The 18769-nt window shown below is 35.4% G+C and overlaps 1 protein-coding gene across 2 annotated transcripts in view; it reads left to right on the plus strand.

The window, feature by feature from the left end:
• Apaf1 (apoptotic peptidase activating factor 1) overlaps window positions 1–18769 on the plus strand; it is an 83162-nt gene that overhangs the window by 25036 nt on the left and 39357 nt on the right. For both annotated transcript variants that reach the window (XM_076854975.2, XM_076854976.2), the window contains exons 11-16: window positions 1777–1890; window positions 2332–2516; window positions 5957–6083; window positions 7117–7242; window positions 9533–9658; window positions 11443–11568. In XM_076854975.2, the coding sequence (XP_076711090.2) occupies window positions 1777–1890; window positions 2332–2516; window positions 5957–6083; window positions 7117–7242; window positions 9533–9658; window positions 11443–11568 (804 nt within the window). The remainder of the gene's footprint in view (window positions 1–1776; window positions 1891–2331; window positions 2517–5956; window positions 6084–7116; window positions 7243–9532; window positions 9659–11442; window positions 11569–18769) is intronic.

Consider the following 18769-nt stretch of genomic DNA (forward strand, 5'->3'; position numbering starts at 1 on the left):
TAATATATATTTTTTTGGTGTAGATGGACACAACACAATGCATTTATTTTTATGTGGTGCTGAAGATCGAACCTGGGTCCTGCCTATGCTAGGGGAGCGCTCTACCGCTGAGCCACAATCTCAGCCCCTGAATTTTACTTCTTAATTGTATTTAATAATTGTCTTTTCATCTTCTTTAAATAGAATGACATGATTTTTTTAATATTTATTTTTTAAATATTAACGGACACACTATCTACAATATCTTTTCATTTTTTTATGTGGTGCTGAGGATCGAACCTAGGGCCTGGCAAGTGCTAGGCGAGCGTTCTACCACTGAGCCACAACCCCAACCCCTAGAACGACATGATTTTTAAAGCTCTATTCTATTTCATTATAGGTACACTATGATTAACCAGGTGGTTGATAGATGGAGTGTTAATTATACTCATCTGGTTGTTGTTTTAGGATACATTTCTGGGTTAAATGTTGTCTCAGGATACAATTTCTGGTTTAAATAGTGCATAGAGTTTAAATTTGAATCTAGATTGCTAAACTGCTGTTAAGAAGGGTGCTTTTATATCTCGAACAATAGATAAACATATCTATTTCCTTTGATTTTTAGCTAATATTATTCCTTTAGTCTTTTAAAACCTGTTTAAAATGGTAATTTCTGTGTTTCACTTTCATCACTGGTGAAATTTTGGCTACTGATATATTTTATTTTGTGAATTTACTTGTTTTTTTCCTTTACTGATTTTTTTTTGGGATATTTTTAAATTGTTTTATTATAATTTTCTATAAAGGATAATTTATTAAGCCCTCTTCTGTTGTGTGTGTTGGAAATAAATATTTTTCCTAATCTTTTTTTCCCCTAAATTTTGCTTGTATTGCTTTCTACTGTATTGAGGATTTGAATTTTTGGTTGTTTAAGGCACTTGGGTTTTTTTTGTTGTTGTTGTTTTGTTTTTTTGTATTTTGCTTTGGTGCATTCATTATAAAGGTTTCTTTTACCCCAAGGTTACAAAATTATTTACCCATATTTTAGCCTGGGTTTTCTATTTTCTCTTTTAATCTTTAGTCCAACTGAAATTTATTTTGATTTTAAGATGGGAGGCTCATTTTATGTTTCTTTGAAACTATTGATGTGTTCCTTTTTGCTAGCTTCCTTTTTGTCTTAAATTCTAGATATCAGCTAAGTTTCTCTAAGTGGTGTTAGGATAGTGATGTTAAAATTCTTTGACCTTTTTTTTTTCCCCCTTTAAATGCTTAATTCACTCAAATTACTCAATACAATTTCACTCTATAGGTTCTAAATCAAGAAAACCACAATCCTTAATGCTAGGCATTGCAATAGATATAATCAGTTCACAGCAAACAATTCTAGATTAATTCTAAGCACTGCAAACACACTTAATCATGACGGGCTAATGACAGACATTCATACAAGTTCAAGAGTATTAAGTCTTAGGCTTTATGTTCAGCAGATGCACACTCACTCAGGCCGCAGTGGTCAGGTCTGGAACCAAGGCAGGCTTTTCCTGGCGTGGAGTGGATGATTGGTTGAGGAGAGGGTCCTAGGGAGAAGTTGCGGCACTCACCAGAGTCCAGACGAGATGGTAGATTTGAGAGTGGTGAGGATCATGCAGAGGATCAGGAAAGGATGACTAGTGATGGGATGTCAGTCCAGGTCCTCATCAGGCTCTCCAGCTCGAGTGCATCCTTGTTTCGGCTGGCTCTCTTTGACCTTTTTAACAGTACTGCCAACTTCACTTTTTTCCTTTTCTTTTTCTTAAGGAACTTTGTGCTTTAATGTTTTCCCTGGACTGGATTAAAGCCAAAACAGAACTTGTAGGCCCTGCTCATCTGATTCATGAATTTGTGGAATATAGGCATATATTGGATGAAAAGGTATGTATTAGTATGAAAAGATTGTGTTTAAAGTACATCTCATTTTTACATTTAATTCTAGGTTTAATGGTGGGGACGAGCAGAATAGAATAGTTGAAAATAGATATTTTCCTTGCTTTGACCTTTTATCACTCCAAGTAATTTGCTTCCTTGCCTGCTGGGAATGTAGGTAGGATTAAAGTTTGAAAGTTGGGAAAGTAGGGTTTTCAGTATTTTAAAAAAAAAAATGTTAAGAAATGTGTCTGATAATGAGATTTTTTACTCTGTATTTAAAGGCAGAAGAGAATCACTATGTATTTGTTACCTAATGGTTGGCTATTAAATTTTAGTTCATATAGAGAATATTTCATTTAAGTCTTTAAAATGACAAGATCAGAGAAGCAGAAAAATGTCAGATTTTGACTCTTGTTATGTTTCTAAGAGATTTCAGTTTATTCATAGGATTGTGCAGTCTGTGAGAATTTTCAAGAGTTTTTATCTTTAAATGGACACCTTCTTGGACGACAGCCATTTCCTAATATTGTACAACTGGGTCTCTGTGAACCAGAAACTTCAGAAGTTTATCAGCAAGCAAAGCTGCAGGCCAAGCAGGAGGTCGATAACGGGATGCTTTACCTGGAATGGATGTAAGTAGGTTAGGGGAGAAACGCCAAAGGGTGTGGAGTGCTAACTATATCATTATTTTTCTGGTAGTGAATAAGTTCACTCCAGGAAGATGTAACTACTTTGGAAAGAACTGGAACTTTTAATAAGTATTCTTACTTAGTGAAAAGTTCCAGAGATGTAAGCATAGGAGAAAATGATTATGAAGTCCATAGAAATAGCTGCCCATAAGGCATTTTGACAGGTCATCCTAACTATTAATACCTGATGCTTGACTTATCATAATCTAGTACAGTGATGAAGAGCATGGGCTCTGGAGCCACAGACTTGGGTTTGAGTCTTGGTGCTAAAATCTAGTAGTTTGTGATTTCAAACAAGTTACAGGTTATTTTCTCATATGCAAAATGGAGAGAACAATTTTTTGAGGTAAATGCTGTTTCTTGTGAAAATTTAAATGAGATAATGGCTGTAAAGAAATTTGCACTTTGCCTCAAACACATAGCTCTTATTAAATGTCTACTGGATCCTGACTCTTCTACCTCTTAATCCATTGTGTCTCATTGTCATATTAATAGGACATTAGTAAAAACTTAAATTGAGCAATTTTATAGATGTATTACAAAACTCTATAGGCTTTTATAGGTGTCTAATATATATGATGATGGGAATGATGGTTTAAAGAAGTCAATAACTTTTCATTTTATTTATTTAAACTTCCATCTATTTAATGTCTTTTATATTGTCTTCAGAATAACCTTGTAAGGTAAATATTCATTGTCCTGATTGACATATGAAAAAATTGAGGTATAGAGAGGTGAGACTTGATTAAGCTTTGTGGCATGCTGAGTGGAACGTAAGTCCTGGTCTGTCTAGCTTTATTTTCCATTCTCTTTCCATGTGCGATGCTTCTCTTACAGCTGGATATAATAAACATGAGTGGTTTTCTCTTCACATGTATAATTTATGTCTAAATTGAACTCCAGGTTGGTATCTGTGATTTTTATGGCCCTTACCTTCTTCAAATAAATTATAGGTGATTCCCTCGATTCAGGGTAATTTAACAAACATATGACTTTCTCTGCTGTGCTAAGTACTCTTACTAGGGGTCCAGGCTTTCTCTAGTGAGTTCATAATCTGATAGTGAAGAAGGAAGCTTATTACAATATAATGTGATAAATGCAGCAACAGATGTATGTATTAAAATTGGGATAGAATTGATGAGTAATTAACTTGGATGAGAGAGTTAAAAAAATTTTTTTTGTTAAAATTTAATTTTAAATTTAAATTTTGGTTGGTTTTTAAACTTGTATGTCTCCTGGTAAAGTAAAAAATTATAAATATGTAAAACGAGAAGTCAAAGACTTCTTTTCCTCTCCTACCCTCCTATTTCCTAGAATTAATCATTCTTTAACATTTTCTTCACAAGAGGAGGTTTCACTTCCATCAAGAAGTGAAAGAAGGGAAGCAGCCCTCCTAACTTACTGAAGCTACATCAGATCTGTTAGTATTCCAAAATACTCCTTTGTCACCCTTTATTGTGATGATATGCTTACTTGTTTTTCTCCATACTACTCCATATATTCTATATTGTAGAATAGTTAGAAGGTTAAAATCCAAACTCTGAATAGAAGGAAGATCAATAGAGTAGAGGGAGGGAAGAGAAGAGGGAGAAGGGAAGCACTGGAAACTAAAATGGAGCACACCGTTATATGCATTTATGAATATGCCAGAATGAACCCTACTGTTATGCATTACTATAATGCACTAATAAAATCTTAAAAAAAACTGGTTCTAGACTGCCTGGGCTTGAATTGCAGCTCTGTTAATTATTAGTTGTGTGTAATTAGGAGAAAGTTATTCAATTTCTCTTGCCTAAGAGTGCCATTTCATAGCATTTTGTAATAGAGGTTGTCATTAAGAATAGCAGTTAGCATTTTGCTTGGTCCACATAGTTGATGTTCAGTAGAGATTTGTAGAAGATTGAATAAATTCCTGTTGGTTAATGGCTAAAATGGAATCTTAATACTTTGTCTTATCAAACTGGCAGAGGTTTAGTTCTTGATCCTGTGGGAATTGTTGAGTTTTTTTTTTGCTATTTCCTGCTATTTGTTTTTCCCATTGCACCAACTGCATTTCAACCTGTGACATTCTGTCATATTCATTCATAGATTTATTTTATACCTGGGTTTAAACAGGCCATCATCAAAGAATGCTTAATTTCAGTACTAGAAACCTGTTTGTTTATTGTAGAAGGTGTGGATTATTCTAAACTTAAATTTAATTGAGTTTTAATGTTCAAAGCAATCATTTGTATACTCATTTGTTATTTATCTAATATTTTTGGTCCTTTACTATATGCCTGTCATTGTAAAGGTGACACTCTAAGCTTTGGGGAATTGAGTAGACAGATCAAAGGGAAATACTATATTCTTAATCTAATTCTCTTAACTTTTCAAATAACTTATCTTTTCCAGGTTCTCATCACTCTAGTTCTTATACTTGTTTTATCACTTCTAGTAAAATATAATACATAGTTTCTATGCAGGATCTTAGACTGATTTACTTCTGTGTTCTTTTATCATTTGTTCTGTATTGTACATGGTTCATTTTTTTGAAGAATGATAACAGTGGTATTTTGTGTCAGTTGTAGTTTATAGTGGATATTATTATTTCCTTTACATACAAGGAAATGGAACTTACGTTGAGTTATTTGTCTAATTTCACACCTTATAAAGTGAGGTTGCCCTATGTGTTTAACTCCTAATCTTTGACTCCAAATAAGCACAGTGCTTTTTAACATATTTACCTATATCCAAAGTGACTGGTGTGTATATAGATGAAATCCGGACACTACTCTAGTGCTTTGTGCTGCTTTAAGTACATATTCCATTCTATTATCCTTTACCTTGTGAGCAACAATATAATATCTATACTAATGGAATAGTTGGTATTCCTTAGATTAAGATACAAAGAAAATGACATTGCTGTGTCTTTTTTCCTCTGTGTCTGAGTAATTGTAGTTAGAAAAAATCATCACCATAATGGTGGGTGTAGTGTCATGCTTTAGTTAGGAAATGAACTTCATTTTGTAATCTTTTCTTGAATTTTAAGAGATGGAGGTTTTTCAAAAGTATGCTTACATAAGGTTTTAGCTGTGTGTTATAATTAATAGTGTATCAAAAGAAAATAGAAAAAGACGTTTGATAAACTAGATTTCCTTCAACTCAGTGACATTTGTGACACATGGCACTTTGCTTGTTAGAGAGTAACATTTCTCTTAAAATGTTACTTTTCTTGAATTATGTCTTTTCTTTAGGTGATCTGTGTTTTTATTTGCAGTTAATGATTTAAGAATTTTATGTTTTATGAAATGTAACCATGTTACGAGATAGTTTCTATTATAAAAGAAATAGGCCTTTTACTCTCGCTTACTAGATTTCTGTTCATTTTTCCTTGTATTTAGAAATAAAAAAACCATCAAGAATCTCTCCCGCTTAGTTGTCCGCCCCCATACAGATGCTGTTTACCATGCATGCTTTTCTGAGGATGGTCAGAGAATAGCTTCTTGTGGAGCTGATAAAACCTTACAGGTAAAACAATCTCTTTGAGACAAGTTGGAAAAGGCATATACCCAATCCTATGCAGAGTATAATATGTTTAACTGCCAAAATTAAAGAAAATTAAAACTTAGAAGTAGTGGAGAATCCCAATCTCTTGATTGGGATTGCAAAGGCTAGGCATGTGTTCTACCATAGAGCTTCATTCTCAGCCCTCTTTATTTTGAGACAAGGTCTCAGTTGCCTAGACTGGCCAGAACTTGTGATCTTCCTGCCTTAGACTTCTGAGTAGCAGGGATCATAGGCTCATGCCGTCACCATGCCTAGCTCTCTTGAATATTTTATGAAAGTTTTCTCTAGAGATTTTAAAGATATAGTTATGTGTTTTCATAATTCTAAATTTGCCACATGACAAAGAACTTTCTTCCCTGTCAGTTATCTGCTACCCATTTGCTGCCTATGGGTAATGATGAAATAATAATTGCTAAAAGACATAAGGACTTAATAGTGTAGTGAATAGGACTCTGATGAAAAAGTAGTGATTCAATACTATTTTATCAAAGACTTAGAAATAGGTTTCTGGATGTAAATAGTAATTGAACTAAATTATTTCTGTTAGCGTTTGTGCTCTACCTGTTAATTTTGAAGGAAATAGGGTCAAATTAATTAAACTTTTTATAATAATTTTGGTCTTTCCGAAGTAAGGACTGCATGCCTTCTTTCTATAGTACTTGATTACTAATTTTGGTTTCTGAGCTCCAGAAAGAAAACATATTGCATTAAATATTTTGTGTTTGATTGTTAGGAATTTGCCAAAATGGTCACAAGAATTGAAGCTATATGCAGCCATTTCTTTTTATTGGTATTAATCAACATGTAACAATGGATAGTTCTCTGTTTATGTAAAGGCTTACAAATTCTGAGAGAAATTCTGATTTTTTGAATGATTTTGCTAAGGTTCATTTCTATTTTATAAATAACAGTGATTAAGATCTTTTAAAGAAACATTTTTATTACGTGATGAGTTCAGTGATTTATAGTAAAGATTTTATTGTTGCTTGTATAGGTGTTCAAAGCTGAAACAGGAGAGAAACTTCTAGAAATCAAAGCTCATGAGGATGAAGTGCTTTGTTGTGCATTCTCTACAGATGACAGATTTATAGCAACCTGCTCAGTGGATAAAAAAGTGAAGGTAGGAAACTATTTTTCTCTTGAGTTGTAATCATTACAGAATTAATTTTTTCTGTAAAAGACTAAAGGACTCATGCCTATTTATCACTAACTTGAACCATTATAAATTAACATTGTATGAAAATTCTTTATTTTTAAGCATAAGCAAAAATGCTTATGTTGATCAGCCTGAGGTATTTACCAGGCAGTGGGGAAAACTAATTACAGATTAATGAATTTGCCTGCCATTAATAGACAGGTCTATGGGTTAAATGTCAGTTGAAATCTTCAAGTACATTGTGATTTAGAGTGTTATTGCACAAAACGATTGTCTGAGATCAGATTCCTGTCATAAAATACATAATTTGTTAAATGCAACCCATTTTTTTTTTAAACGTGTATGAACTTAGGTATTCAGTGCAAAACCAGGTAGGTGGACAAACTAACAGGTTGCTGGTCTAAAAACAAGAAAAAAAGAGGATGATTTTTCTTGTTAATTATTCTTTTTTGTTTCTTGTCCCTAAATTTGGCTTTTAGCTAGAGTATTTATTTAATACAGAATTTAAGAGAAACTGAAGACTTAGGGGATGTTTTATCACTAGAATTTAGAAGAGAGACCTCACTTCAGACTTTTTTGAGAAGCATTTTGGAATACGAATCTGGCTAGGTTGGAAGGACAAGAGAGTTGGCTTGGGAGTTTTCCAGGAGTTTTCACTGACATGAAGAGGTTGTAGAATGTCCAGATTAAAATTGAGACCTTGGAAAAACTTGCTTTTTTTTTTTTTTTTGTACTGGGAATTGAACTCAGGGGTGCTTAACCACTGAGCCATATTCCCAGCCTTTTTTTATATTTTACTTAGAGACAGGGTCTCACTGAGTTGCAAGTGCCTCATTAAGTTGCTGAGGACAACTTTGAACTCATGCTCCTACTACCTCATCCTCCCTAGTTGCTGGAATTATGGGCATGTGCCACCAAGCCCTGTTAAAACCTGCTTCTTTTTTTTTTTTAAAGAGAGAGCGAGAGAGATAGAAAGATATATATAGAGGGAGAATTTTTAATATTTATTTTTTAATTTTCGGCGGACACAACATCTTTCTTTGTATGTGGTGCTGAGGATTGAACCCGGGCCGCACGCCATGCCAGGCGAGCGCACTACCGCTTCAGCCACATCCCCAGCCCTAAAACCTGCTTCTTGATAGACTAGAATTGGTGGCTTTACAACCAGGAGTTAATTCACTCTTGAAACCTCCACTCTGACTCAGACTTGGCCACACTGAGCAGTTCCAAAGTCAGAACTATGTGGAGTAAAGGGAAATAATAAATAAACAAGAGGCAGGATTATTCTTTAAAGAGCTTCAAAATAAGATAAATTCTTTGGACCTCTGGGGATTCTAATAAATGCTTTGAGGGAATGCTATGGGAGGGAACATGAGTATCTCTAAAAAGTCAATGTCCTAGTGAAGATTTATTAGGACATTTCTTTCATTTGCTTAGTTGTCTTACACAGTAAGTAGAATGATGTTTACTCTTTACTGTGGGACTTACTACACTCTTCTTTATATTACCTTATCAGTTTTTCATTACAACTTGCAAAGTAAGTATTGATCTGACTTTACAGAGGAGAAAATAGTTTGAAATGAAGTCACTTGCCCAAGTTTGCATTAAGTAACAATAACAGGATTGATAGCTAGGTTTCTCTCAGACTCTCAATCAGACTCTCAAGCTGTTATTTATTTACTGAGGAATCTTTTTTTTTTTTTGGTGATGCTGAGGATCAAACCCAGGGCTTTGTGCCTGTCTTTACTATTGATGTGGTTGGTACCTTGGAGTCGATACTTAGCATGTCCATGATCTGATTTGATATGTTGAATTGTGTAAAACATGTTTATGTATCCCCATTTGCTAAGGAGGGAGCTGAGATTCAGGTAAGGTAAGGGCTCAGTGGGCTACACAGAGCCAATCTTGAACTTCACACGTCTGATCTGAAGTCTCTTATGCTATCCTCTTTATAGCACTTCTGTGGTGCTGTCATTCATATGAATGTGGGGAATCCTCTATTTTCATAAGATTCCGTTTATGCTATAGAAAGGTATGTGTAGTCTTATAAGTAATTTTAGCAAAAAAGCAAATATAAAAACCACCGAGACAGATATTGCCATGTTTTAGAGAAAGGGTAGTATTCATTAGTGTCATTCTTATGGGAAAATCTGTTATGACAAGACAGCATCTGGAAAGTGCCTCATTTTGTTTTTTCTGTTATCCTTTGAAATTAAAGAATATCTATAAATTTTAATTTTTAAATTCTCTTTAGATTTGGAATTCTGTGACTGGGGAACTAGTTCACACCTATGATGAGCACTCAGAGCAAGTCAATTGTTGCCATTTTACCAAGAAGAGTCATCTCTTAGCCACTGGGTCAAGTGATTTTTTCCTCAAAGTAAGTACGGCTATTGAGAATTATGTAGATAAATTTTATAGATACATTACAAAAGCTTTTATTTTCTCATGTATTGTATTATTGGGGCTTTTATTATTGCAGTGATTAAAAAAAGAAAGGTTGATGATGTAGCTCAGTGGTAGGGCACTTCCCAAGCATGTGTGAGGCCCCGGGTTAAATCCCAAATACTGCAAAAAAAAAAAAAAGTAAAATATAGATATATATGTATATATATTTCATATAGTTGTAACTCACTATTACTCAGAAAACTTTTGCTATATGGAAATAAATTACTCTAAAATGAAAATAAATCTATTATAATATGACATGTTTTTGGTGTTTATTTTTAATTTTTTGTAGGTTGAGGAAATTTACCTCATTTAAATATAGATAGAAGTCTCTACCATATGTAAGGGGATTTTAATTAAGGAAAAGTTTAATTTAAGACATGACATGCCATACCTGCGTTACCATTCAGACTACCAGAAAGCATGTTCTGTGATTGCAAGCTGAGAAGCCATTGAAAATTTATAAAACTAAGGCTGTCTCCATGTAACTTGCCTTACATGAAGAATTGGGTTTATCAGAACTAGGATTAAGGAGCCACGGAAGGAGGTGAACATGAGGAACAGGAATCTCACTTACTGATCATTTTCAAATAATTTCTTTCAAGATTAACTTTTGGGATAAATTATTTCTTTCCGTGGGTTTAAATTAGTTGGTACAAATCACCAGAGGTGAATGTAGCCTTTTTCATGTATATTTAAAAATATTTTTCAAACAAGGAGAAAATATAATAAGGAGTCTCTATGGTATCCATCATGTAGCTACAATTATAAACAAAATGAGGTTTTGCCAATCTTATTTTATATATGCCCTCTACCCTTCTTTTTGGCTAGAGCATTTTATAGCAAATCCTGGATATGTGATTTTCCCCAAAATATTTCAGCATGAGCCTTGGAGTTGTAAACACTAGTGCTATGCCATTATTAAACCTACTATAATAAACAGTAGTTTTGTTATGTATCTGATCTGTGTTCACTTTCCCCAGTAGTCTCAAACATGTCTATCTACCTGTGGCTTGTTGGAATCAGACATGGAACAAACTTGGCACTTGACATTTATTTTGTCTGTTAGGCTTCTTTTATTCTAAAAAACCTCCCTTTCCCCTTTTTGCCCTTTCTTGTGCTATTGGTTTGATAGAGGAATTGAGTTATTTGTCTTGTGGAATATATCACATTCTGCATTTGGTTGATTGCCTACTGGAGTTGTTATTTGATTTCTTTTTCTAAACCCTCTATTTACTGTATTATACTTAATACAGGTGTTTTGAATTTTTTGAATAATTTTTTAGAATATTCATAATTTTTAGCCTATTGACTAGTTTCAAGGTTTGGGAGATCTTAGAAATTATCATTTTTTATAACCTAGTATTTAAAAAATATGGGGGCAGTTATCTTAATATATTGTATCTTTTTATAGCCAAAATAACTTTGATTCTAAATCATTCATTTTAAATAAGCAGTAATTGTTTAATTATTTAAAGCTCAGACTAAAAGCCCAGGTCAGCTTTCAAGTTCCTTAGTAGATTTAGATGTCAACCGAAAGGCTGCCTTGTTGTTGATCACAAGTTTAACTTTGACACCTTTGTGTTACTACGAATTGAGCATCATTCTTTAAACAAACATACTAAAGTAGAAGGAGAGGAAGAAATTCATATGATTTCTGACTTTTCCCCATTCAGTACTAGTTTTTAAAATTTATCTTTTATCTTTCTCAAATAGCTTTGGGATTTGAATCAAAAAGAATGTCGAAATACCATGTTTGGCCATACAAATTCAGTCAATCACTGTAGATTTTCACCAGATGATGAGCTTTTGGCCAGTTGTTCAGCTGATGGAACATTAAAGGTAAGCTTTTGTGCATTATTAAAATGGGTAGTCAGGTTTTCATCACTGTAATGGAATACCCACGAAAAACAACTTATAATGAGGAAAGGTTTATTTTGGATCACGGTTTCTGAGGTTTCAGTCTGTGGTTGCTTGTCTTTGTTTGGACCTGTAGTGAGGTAGTATATAATGGCAGGGAGCCTATAGGGGAGCAGAGTGGAGGCTCTTAATGTCCCCTTTAAGGGTACACTCCCAATAACTTCTTTCCACTAGGCCCTACCTCTTACAGGTTCTATCACTTCTAACATCACCAGTGGATAGGGACTAAGCCTTCAACTTGTGAGCTTTTGGGGGACATTTAAGATTCAAACTATAGCTCGTTTTTCATATTTCTACAGAAAGAGCTTCTTCCTTCAACTTCCAGGAACATGTTTAATATAACTAATTATTTGTCATAAGAATTATTTATGAATGATTTCCTGTGTTTAAAATACATGTAATTGGAATTCTTAAATTTTAAGCATATATCCTTTTTTGGGGGGCGGGTACCAGAGATTGAACTCAGGGGCACTAAACCACTGAATCACACCCCGAGTCCTATTTTGTATTTTGTTTAGAGACAGGGTCTCACTGAGTTGCTTAGTGTCTCACTTTCACTGAGGCTGGCTTTGAACTTGCAGTCCTCCTGCCTCAGCTTCCTTGAGCCACTGGGATTACAGGTGTGCGCCAGCAAGCCTGGCTAAGCATTATATCCCTAAAAAACATATTTATTCACTATTTTGAGATCTGTAGGGTCAGGTTTATAAAGGGCTGCTTTTATTTGTCACTTATTCTACTTTTTGTGTTACCATTTTCCTGATTTTGAGCAGTCATATAGGGGAATAACACAAGAGTTAGGGAAAACATCTCATTTAACCTCCTGAATTTTATATTCCTAAAAACCCCAAGTTTTTCTTCTTTAAATCATTACCTTCTAAAATAAGACCCTAATTTCAATATTTTATTTCTGTCTCCATTGTCACTTTTGTCTCCTGATTATTGACTCTCCTTTCTCTGGTCTTAAATGAAGACCATTTTTGACCATTTTCGTGTCTATTTTCCCTTCTATTCTGTAGTGTTGGCTCTGGTTCAGGCATTGTCCTCACCTGTCAGATTGGTTTCTACAATTTGTTATTTACAAATATCGAATATCTATTCCTTCTTTTGGGATAATCCATGTTGTAGAAAGTTTTTCAGAATACCCTTGGATGGGTTAAGGCAGCCATCTTCCAAGATATTCTTTCCATCATGTCAGTCTATTATTTCTTGATTTTTACTATGTGAGTGACTTTAGACGAAGGCATTTTATATCTCTCCAAGTTTCTCTACCATCTTATCTCCATTGCTAATTCTAAGATTTGTGATGATATCATGATCTAAGCTATGCAGCTGCTTTAACTGACTTTTTTTCTTTTTTTTTACCCCAAAGATTGAACCCAGGAGCAATTAACCACTGGACCATATCTCCAGCCCTTTTTATTTTTTTATTTTGAGGCAGGGCCTCTGTGAAGTTGCTGGGGCTCGCTTTGAATTTGCGATCTTCCTTCTTTAGCCTTCCAAGCCACCGGGATTAAGGGCATGTGCCACCATGCCTGGCTTTACTTCACTGTAGTGCCTATTCCAGTCCTTTCCTGCTGTTTGTAAGCCCCTAACCTTTTGATTCTATGGTAATTACCTTACCTCATTATAATTCAGAGGGTTAAAACCATCTACCCAGAGCGCCCCTCAGTGAGCCTCCTCAAACACTGCTGTAAAAGCTCCCTGCTCTCTCCTTTTTTTTTTTTTTTTTAAACAAGAAGTCCTCTGCTTGCCCAAAAGTCTACTACTTATTCCTGCTGTTTCTTTTTCTCCCTTCATGGTTATTTCCTCTCTCTGTTGCTTTTTTCGGTTTTATGCTTTTGGGGGGATACTTTCCTACCATCTATAAATGTTCTTGGCCCTTCCTGGCCCAATAAAACAAAAAAATTGAAAAACCTTGGATTTTTTTTTCTTGGGTGTATTTTTCTTTCAAATAATCATTCTGTTTTTCTCTTTTTCTGTGACTAAACTTTGTTAGTTGGCTTTCTGTTACTGTAGCAAATAACTGAGATAAGTTATAAAGAGAAAAATGGTTTTTTGGGCTCATGGTTTCAGAGATTCCAGTGCCTGATAATTGGCTCTGTTGTTCTTTGGACCTGGGGGGAGGCAGCATACCTTGACAGGGGGTACAGGGCAGAGCAGAACCGCTCATCCCGAGGCCTGGAACAAAACAGAGAGGAGCCATGATTCTTTTTGAGGGCTTGCTCCCAATGACCTGAAGACCTTGCACTCCCACCTCCTGAAGGCTCCATGACCTCTCAGTTGTGCCACAGGCTGGGGACCAAGTCTTTAATGTGGCCTTTTGGGGGATGTTCCAGATCCGTCCATCATCTGTGCTTTTCTCTGTTTCCTGACAACCCGCTCACTGCTCAAGCCTTTTTTAACCCGCTTCTCTCTGACCTATATGCTTTTGAAGAATGTCAAAATCAGTTTTAAGTTTCCATTTTTTGTTGTAAAGTCTGATATATTCTGGATTAGTGTGAAATTTTGCATTTTTATTTATCTGGTCCTTATTCTTGTTGTATTTAAACCTTCATTGATAACCTAGTTAAGCATTCTTCATTTGAATATAACAGTGTTTTTTTTTTTTCTTCTTCTTCTTAACCTCTCCTATAAGTCTTTTCCATGCCCATGCCCATGCCCGTGATCATTTTATGATATTTACTGTGTACCAGGTACTGTGCTAGTAGGCATTTGGATTTTAAATACTTAAGAAAAAAAAAAAAGCACATTCTCTGACCTTAAGTTATTTAGGTTGGGGAGAAAGGTAAGTGATAGAGGAACATGAAATGCTAAAATTATATAGAGGGGTAGTTAGTTTTTTTTTGTTTGTTTGTTTTGTTTTTAATGAGATAGTGCCTCACTATGTTGACCGAGTTGGCCTTGAATTCCTGGGCTCAAGTGATCCTCCTGTCTCAGCCTCCCAAGTAGCTGAGACTACAAAGCATGTACCACCTGCCCAGCTATGTAGAGGATGTTCTAAGAACAGATGAGGACTGTGTTGGTAAAGGATTCAGGTACCTAAGGCTACAGCCAGATTGAACTTGTTTTCCCTTTTTGTTACCTTTGCTTTCCCATTTTGTACCTTAATGTATGCTGACCCCTGAGCTGAAGGCCTAGAGTGTTCCTTCTGTCTTTTTGATGTTGAAATTCTTTTATAAGGTGGCATAAGGTAGGCTAATCTTCAGGTGGTAGAGTGAGTTGGTCACCTGCATACTGTGTTCCCTAAACCCACAACTTGAGTGCCGTGTTCCCACTGTGCTCTCTTTTCCTCTCAAATGATATGTCGTATGTACCCAGGGTTGGAGTTACTTATGTGCTCATCTTAGCCCTCTTGCTGACCCATAGACTCTTTGAGGGTAGTATCTATATCCGATTCATTTATATAATATCAAATATAATTTCAAAGTGACCAGCATAATATTTTAATAAATGCATTAAAAATGATAAGCCCTTGCTGTGTTCCTTCAGATCAAACTAAGACTTCTTCAAACTCATAAAGAAATTTTAAAGAGGCCTCAGTTTTTAGGGGCAGGTTTTGGTTTCTGTGTTCATGTGTGAGTGTCACTAGCAGCAGGGGACAGACATTGCTGCAGTCTTGGGGACACCTGCCTGTGTCTGTGGTGGCTTTCCTACGGTGCTGTTAAGCCAATACTGCTGGCTGGTTCACACTGATACAGTGACATGTAGTAAGCAGAGGTTCTGCAAAATGATTTTAGATAACAGCATTTCAAGGTCAAAGTCTTCTAAAGCTTTTACCATTTGAGAGGATGAGAACTGTAAATTATTTGCTGCCTCAAATGGCTCTGTAAATTTCTAAGCTTTTTGTAGTGTATCAAGTTGATAAGTGTGTGTTTTTTGGACTGTGATGATAAACTATTTCAAAAGGGAGTTTTATTTAAAAATTGTCATTTAGAACATACAAGGGCACAGGTAAACAGGAACCCTGGACAGAGTGCCATGGTGTCTTCAAAATGAAATGGTGATATTAGTTTATATGATCCCCTGACATGTAGGATTTCACCACATTGGATAGGAGCTGCAGGCAGGTCCTTCTAAAAGCAGCTGTAGTTTAAGCAGGAGTAAAGAAATTGGATTATGCTAGTTTTCCTTTTCTTTTTTCTATATCAAAATTCTTTTTTTAAATTTTTATTTATTTTATGGTAGAATGCATTTTGACAGATTGAACACAAATGGAGCACAACTTCTCATTCCACTGGCTGTACATGGTGCAGAGTCCTCCAGTAGTGTAATCATTCATGTATATAGGGTAATAATGTCTGTCTCATTCTACTGTCCTTCCCATCTGCACAATCCTACCCCTCCCCTCACTCCCCTCTACACAAACCAAAGTTCCTTCATTCTTCTCTGTCCACCCGTCCCACTATGGATCAGCATCTGCTTATCAGAGAAAACATTCGGCTTTGGTTTTTTGGGATTGGCTTATTTCACTTAGCATGATATTCTCTACTTTCATCCATTTACCTTCAAATGCCATAATTTCATTCTTCTTTAAGGCTGAGTAATATTTCATGTGTATATGTACCACATTTTCTTTATCCATTCATCTGTTGAATGGCATCTAGGTTAGTTCCATAGTTTAGCCATTGTGAATTGATGTGGTTGCGTCACTGTAGTATGCTGATTTTAAGTCCTTTGGGTATTACTGATGAGTGGGATAACTGGGTTAAATGGTGGGTCCATTCCAAGTTTTCTGAGGTGTCCCCATACTACTTTCTGTAGTGGTTGCACCAATTTGCAGTCCTACCAGCAATGTATGAGTGTACCTTTCCCCCACATCCTTGCCAACACTTATTATTGCTTATATTCTTGATAATTGCCATTCTGACTGGAGTGAGATAAAATCTTAGAGTAGTTTTGATTTGCATTTCTGTAATTGCTAGAGATGATGAACATTTTTTCATATATTTGTTGATTGATTGCATATCTTCTTCTGAGAAGTGTCTGCTTAGCTCCTTAGCCCATTTATTGATTGGGTTATTTGTTTTTTGGTGTTAAGTTTTTTGAGTTTTTTATATATCCTGGAGGTTAGTGCTCTGTCTGAGGTGTGTGTGTGGTAAAGATTTTCTCCCATTCTGTAGGCTCTCTTTTCACATTATTGATTGTTTCCTTTGCTGAGAAGAAGCTTTTTAGTTGAATCCATCCCATTTATTGATTCTTCATTTTACTTATTGCACTTTAGGAGTCTTGTTCAGGAAGTCAGGACCTAAGCCAACATGGTGAAGATTTGGGTCTACATTTTCTTCTTTTAGTCACAGGGTCTCTGTGTCTAAGTGTTTGATCCACTTTGAGTTGATTTTTGTGCATGGTGAGAGATAGAGATTTAATTTCATTTTGTTACATATGGATTTCTAGTTTTCCTAGCACCATTTGTTGAAGAGGCTATCTTTTTTTCTAATGTATATTTTTGGCATCTTTGTATAGTATAAGATAACATATTTATGTGGGTTTGTCTCTGTGTCTTCTGTTTTGTACCATTGGCTTACATGTCTGTTTTGGTACCAATACCATGCTGTTTTTGTTACTATTGCTCTATAGTACAGTTTACGGTTTGGTATAGTGATGCCTTCTGCTTTACTCTTCCTGCTAAGGACTACCTTGGCTATTCTGGGTCTCTTATTTTTCCAAATGAATTTCATGATTGCTTTTTCTATTTCTCTGAAGACTGTCATTGGCATTTTAATAGGAATTGCATTAAATCTGTATAACAGTTTTGGTAGTATGGCCATTTTTACTATATTATTTCTGCCTATCCAAGAGCATGAGAGATGTTTCCATCTTCTGAGGTTTTCTTTAATTTCTTTCTTTAGTGTTTTATAGTTTTCATTGTAGAGGTCTTTCACCTCTTTTTTTAGATTGATTACCAAGTATTTTACTTTTTTTGAGGCTATTGTGAATGGAGTGGTTTTCCTAATTTTTCTTGCTGTGGATTCATTGCTTATTTATAGAAATGCATTTGATTTATGGGTATTGATTTTATACCTGCTACTTTGCTGAATTAATTTATTAGTTTTAGAAGTTTTCTGGTGGAATTTTTTTGATCTTCTAAATGTAGAAGCATGTCATCAGCAAATAATGATAGTTTGAGTTCTTCTTTTCCTATGCATATCCCTTTAATTTCTTTTGTCTATCTGATTGCTCTAGCTAGTCCTTTACTTTCTTAAATCTACCAGTGGTTTCTTTGTCTTTCCTATGAATAGGGAAACAGTATGATTTCTCATTATATTCTGGCTGATGTGACTGAAGCTTCTGGCATTTATTTTCTCTTTAGTATTAGAGAAGGGTAAATATTTTAGTCCCCAGTGTCTGTTTTGCTTTAGTTAGTTTATCCAAGGTTATTGTAAGTGGCAAGATTTTGGTTTTGGCCGTATTTCTTATTATATAGAATGCTTCTCTGAACTCAAGAAAGAATTAAAAATGTGCCTGGCCAGACAAGTCAGGTTTTACTTGGGTGTTCTGCTTTGGAAGCTGAGTTCAAGTCTGAGAAGCATTGTTGTTTGTTTTTGTTTTTGTCCTTGGCCAACCCTTGGTCCAGGCATGATAGCCTTTATCATTCTTTGAAGCTGGGACTGCTTGAGATCTGGAAGGAAGATGTATCTTTTCGAAGGCCTCTGTTTTGTACCATTCATTGGCTTTGCTCTAGAGTGAGGTTCAGTGTATTTTTACCTCATTTCTCAGGAGACAGTAGTTTTCATGTCTCTAGATTATCTGGCTCCACCAAGCACACAAGGAGCCTCATTTTCTTTCAGTATCTCTGTTTCCTATTTTCAGGTCTCCTGTTGCTTTGTGGAACCACTGGGCTTGGTCTGGCCCTGTGCAGTCCTCTTGCTGTGCTTACTGTAGATGTGGTGCACACGTCAAGGTGGACAGCAGAGGGCAGCAGTGGCAAGTCGCTGTCATCTTCATCCTCCTGCTTCCACATTCGTCCTGTCAACACCTCCTTTAGAGCCTCCTCCACGCCAGCAAGGCTCTGCTCACTTTTTGCTTAATTTTATGTTCTGCAGTCTGCATTTTGGGCAGTATTTTTATTTTTTAAAATTAGGAAGGTGATCAATGAAACAGAAGTACTTAATGTAAAAGCTTT

This window comes from Callospermophilus lateralis, chromosome 4 (genome assembly GCF_048772815.1).
Source record: "Callospermophilus lateralis isolate mCalLat2 chromosome 4, mCalLat2.hap1, whole genome shotgun sequence".
In the NCBI taxonomy this organism is placed as follows: domain Eukaryota; kingdom Metazoa; phylum Chordata; class Mammalia; order Rodentia; family Sciuridae; genus Callospermophilus; species Callospermophilus lateralis.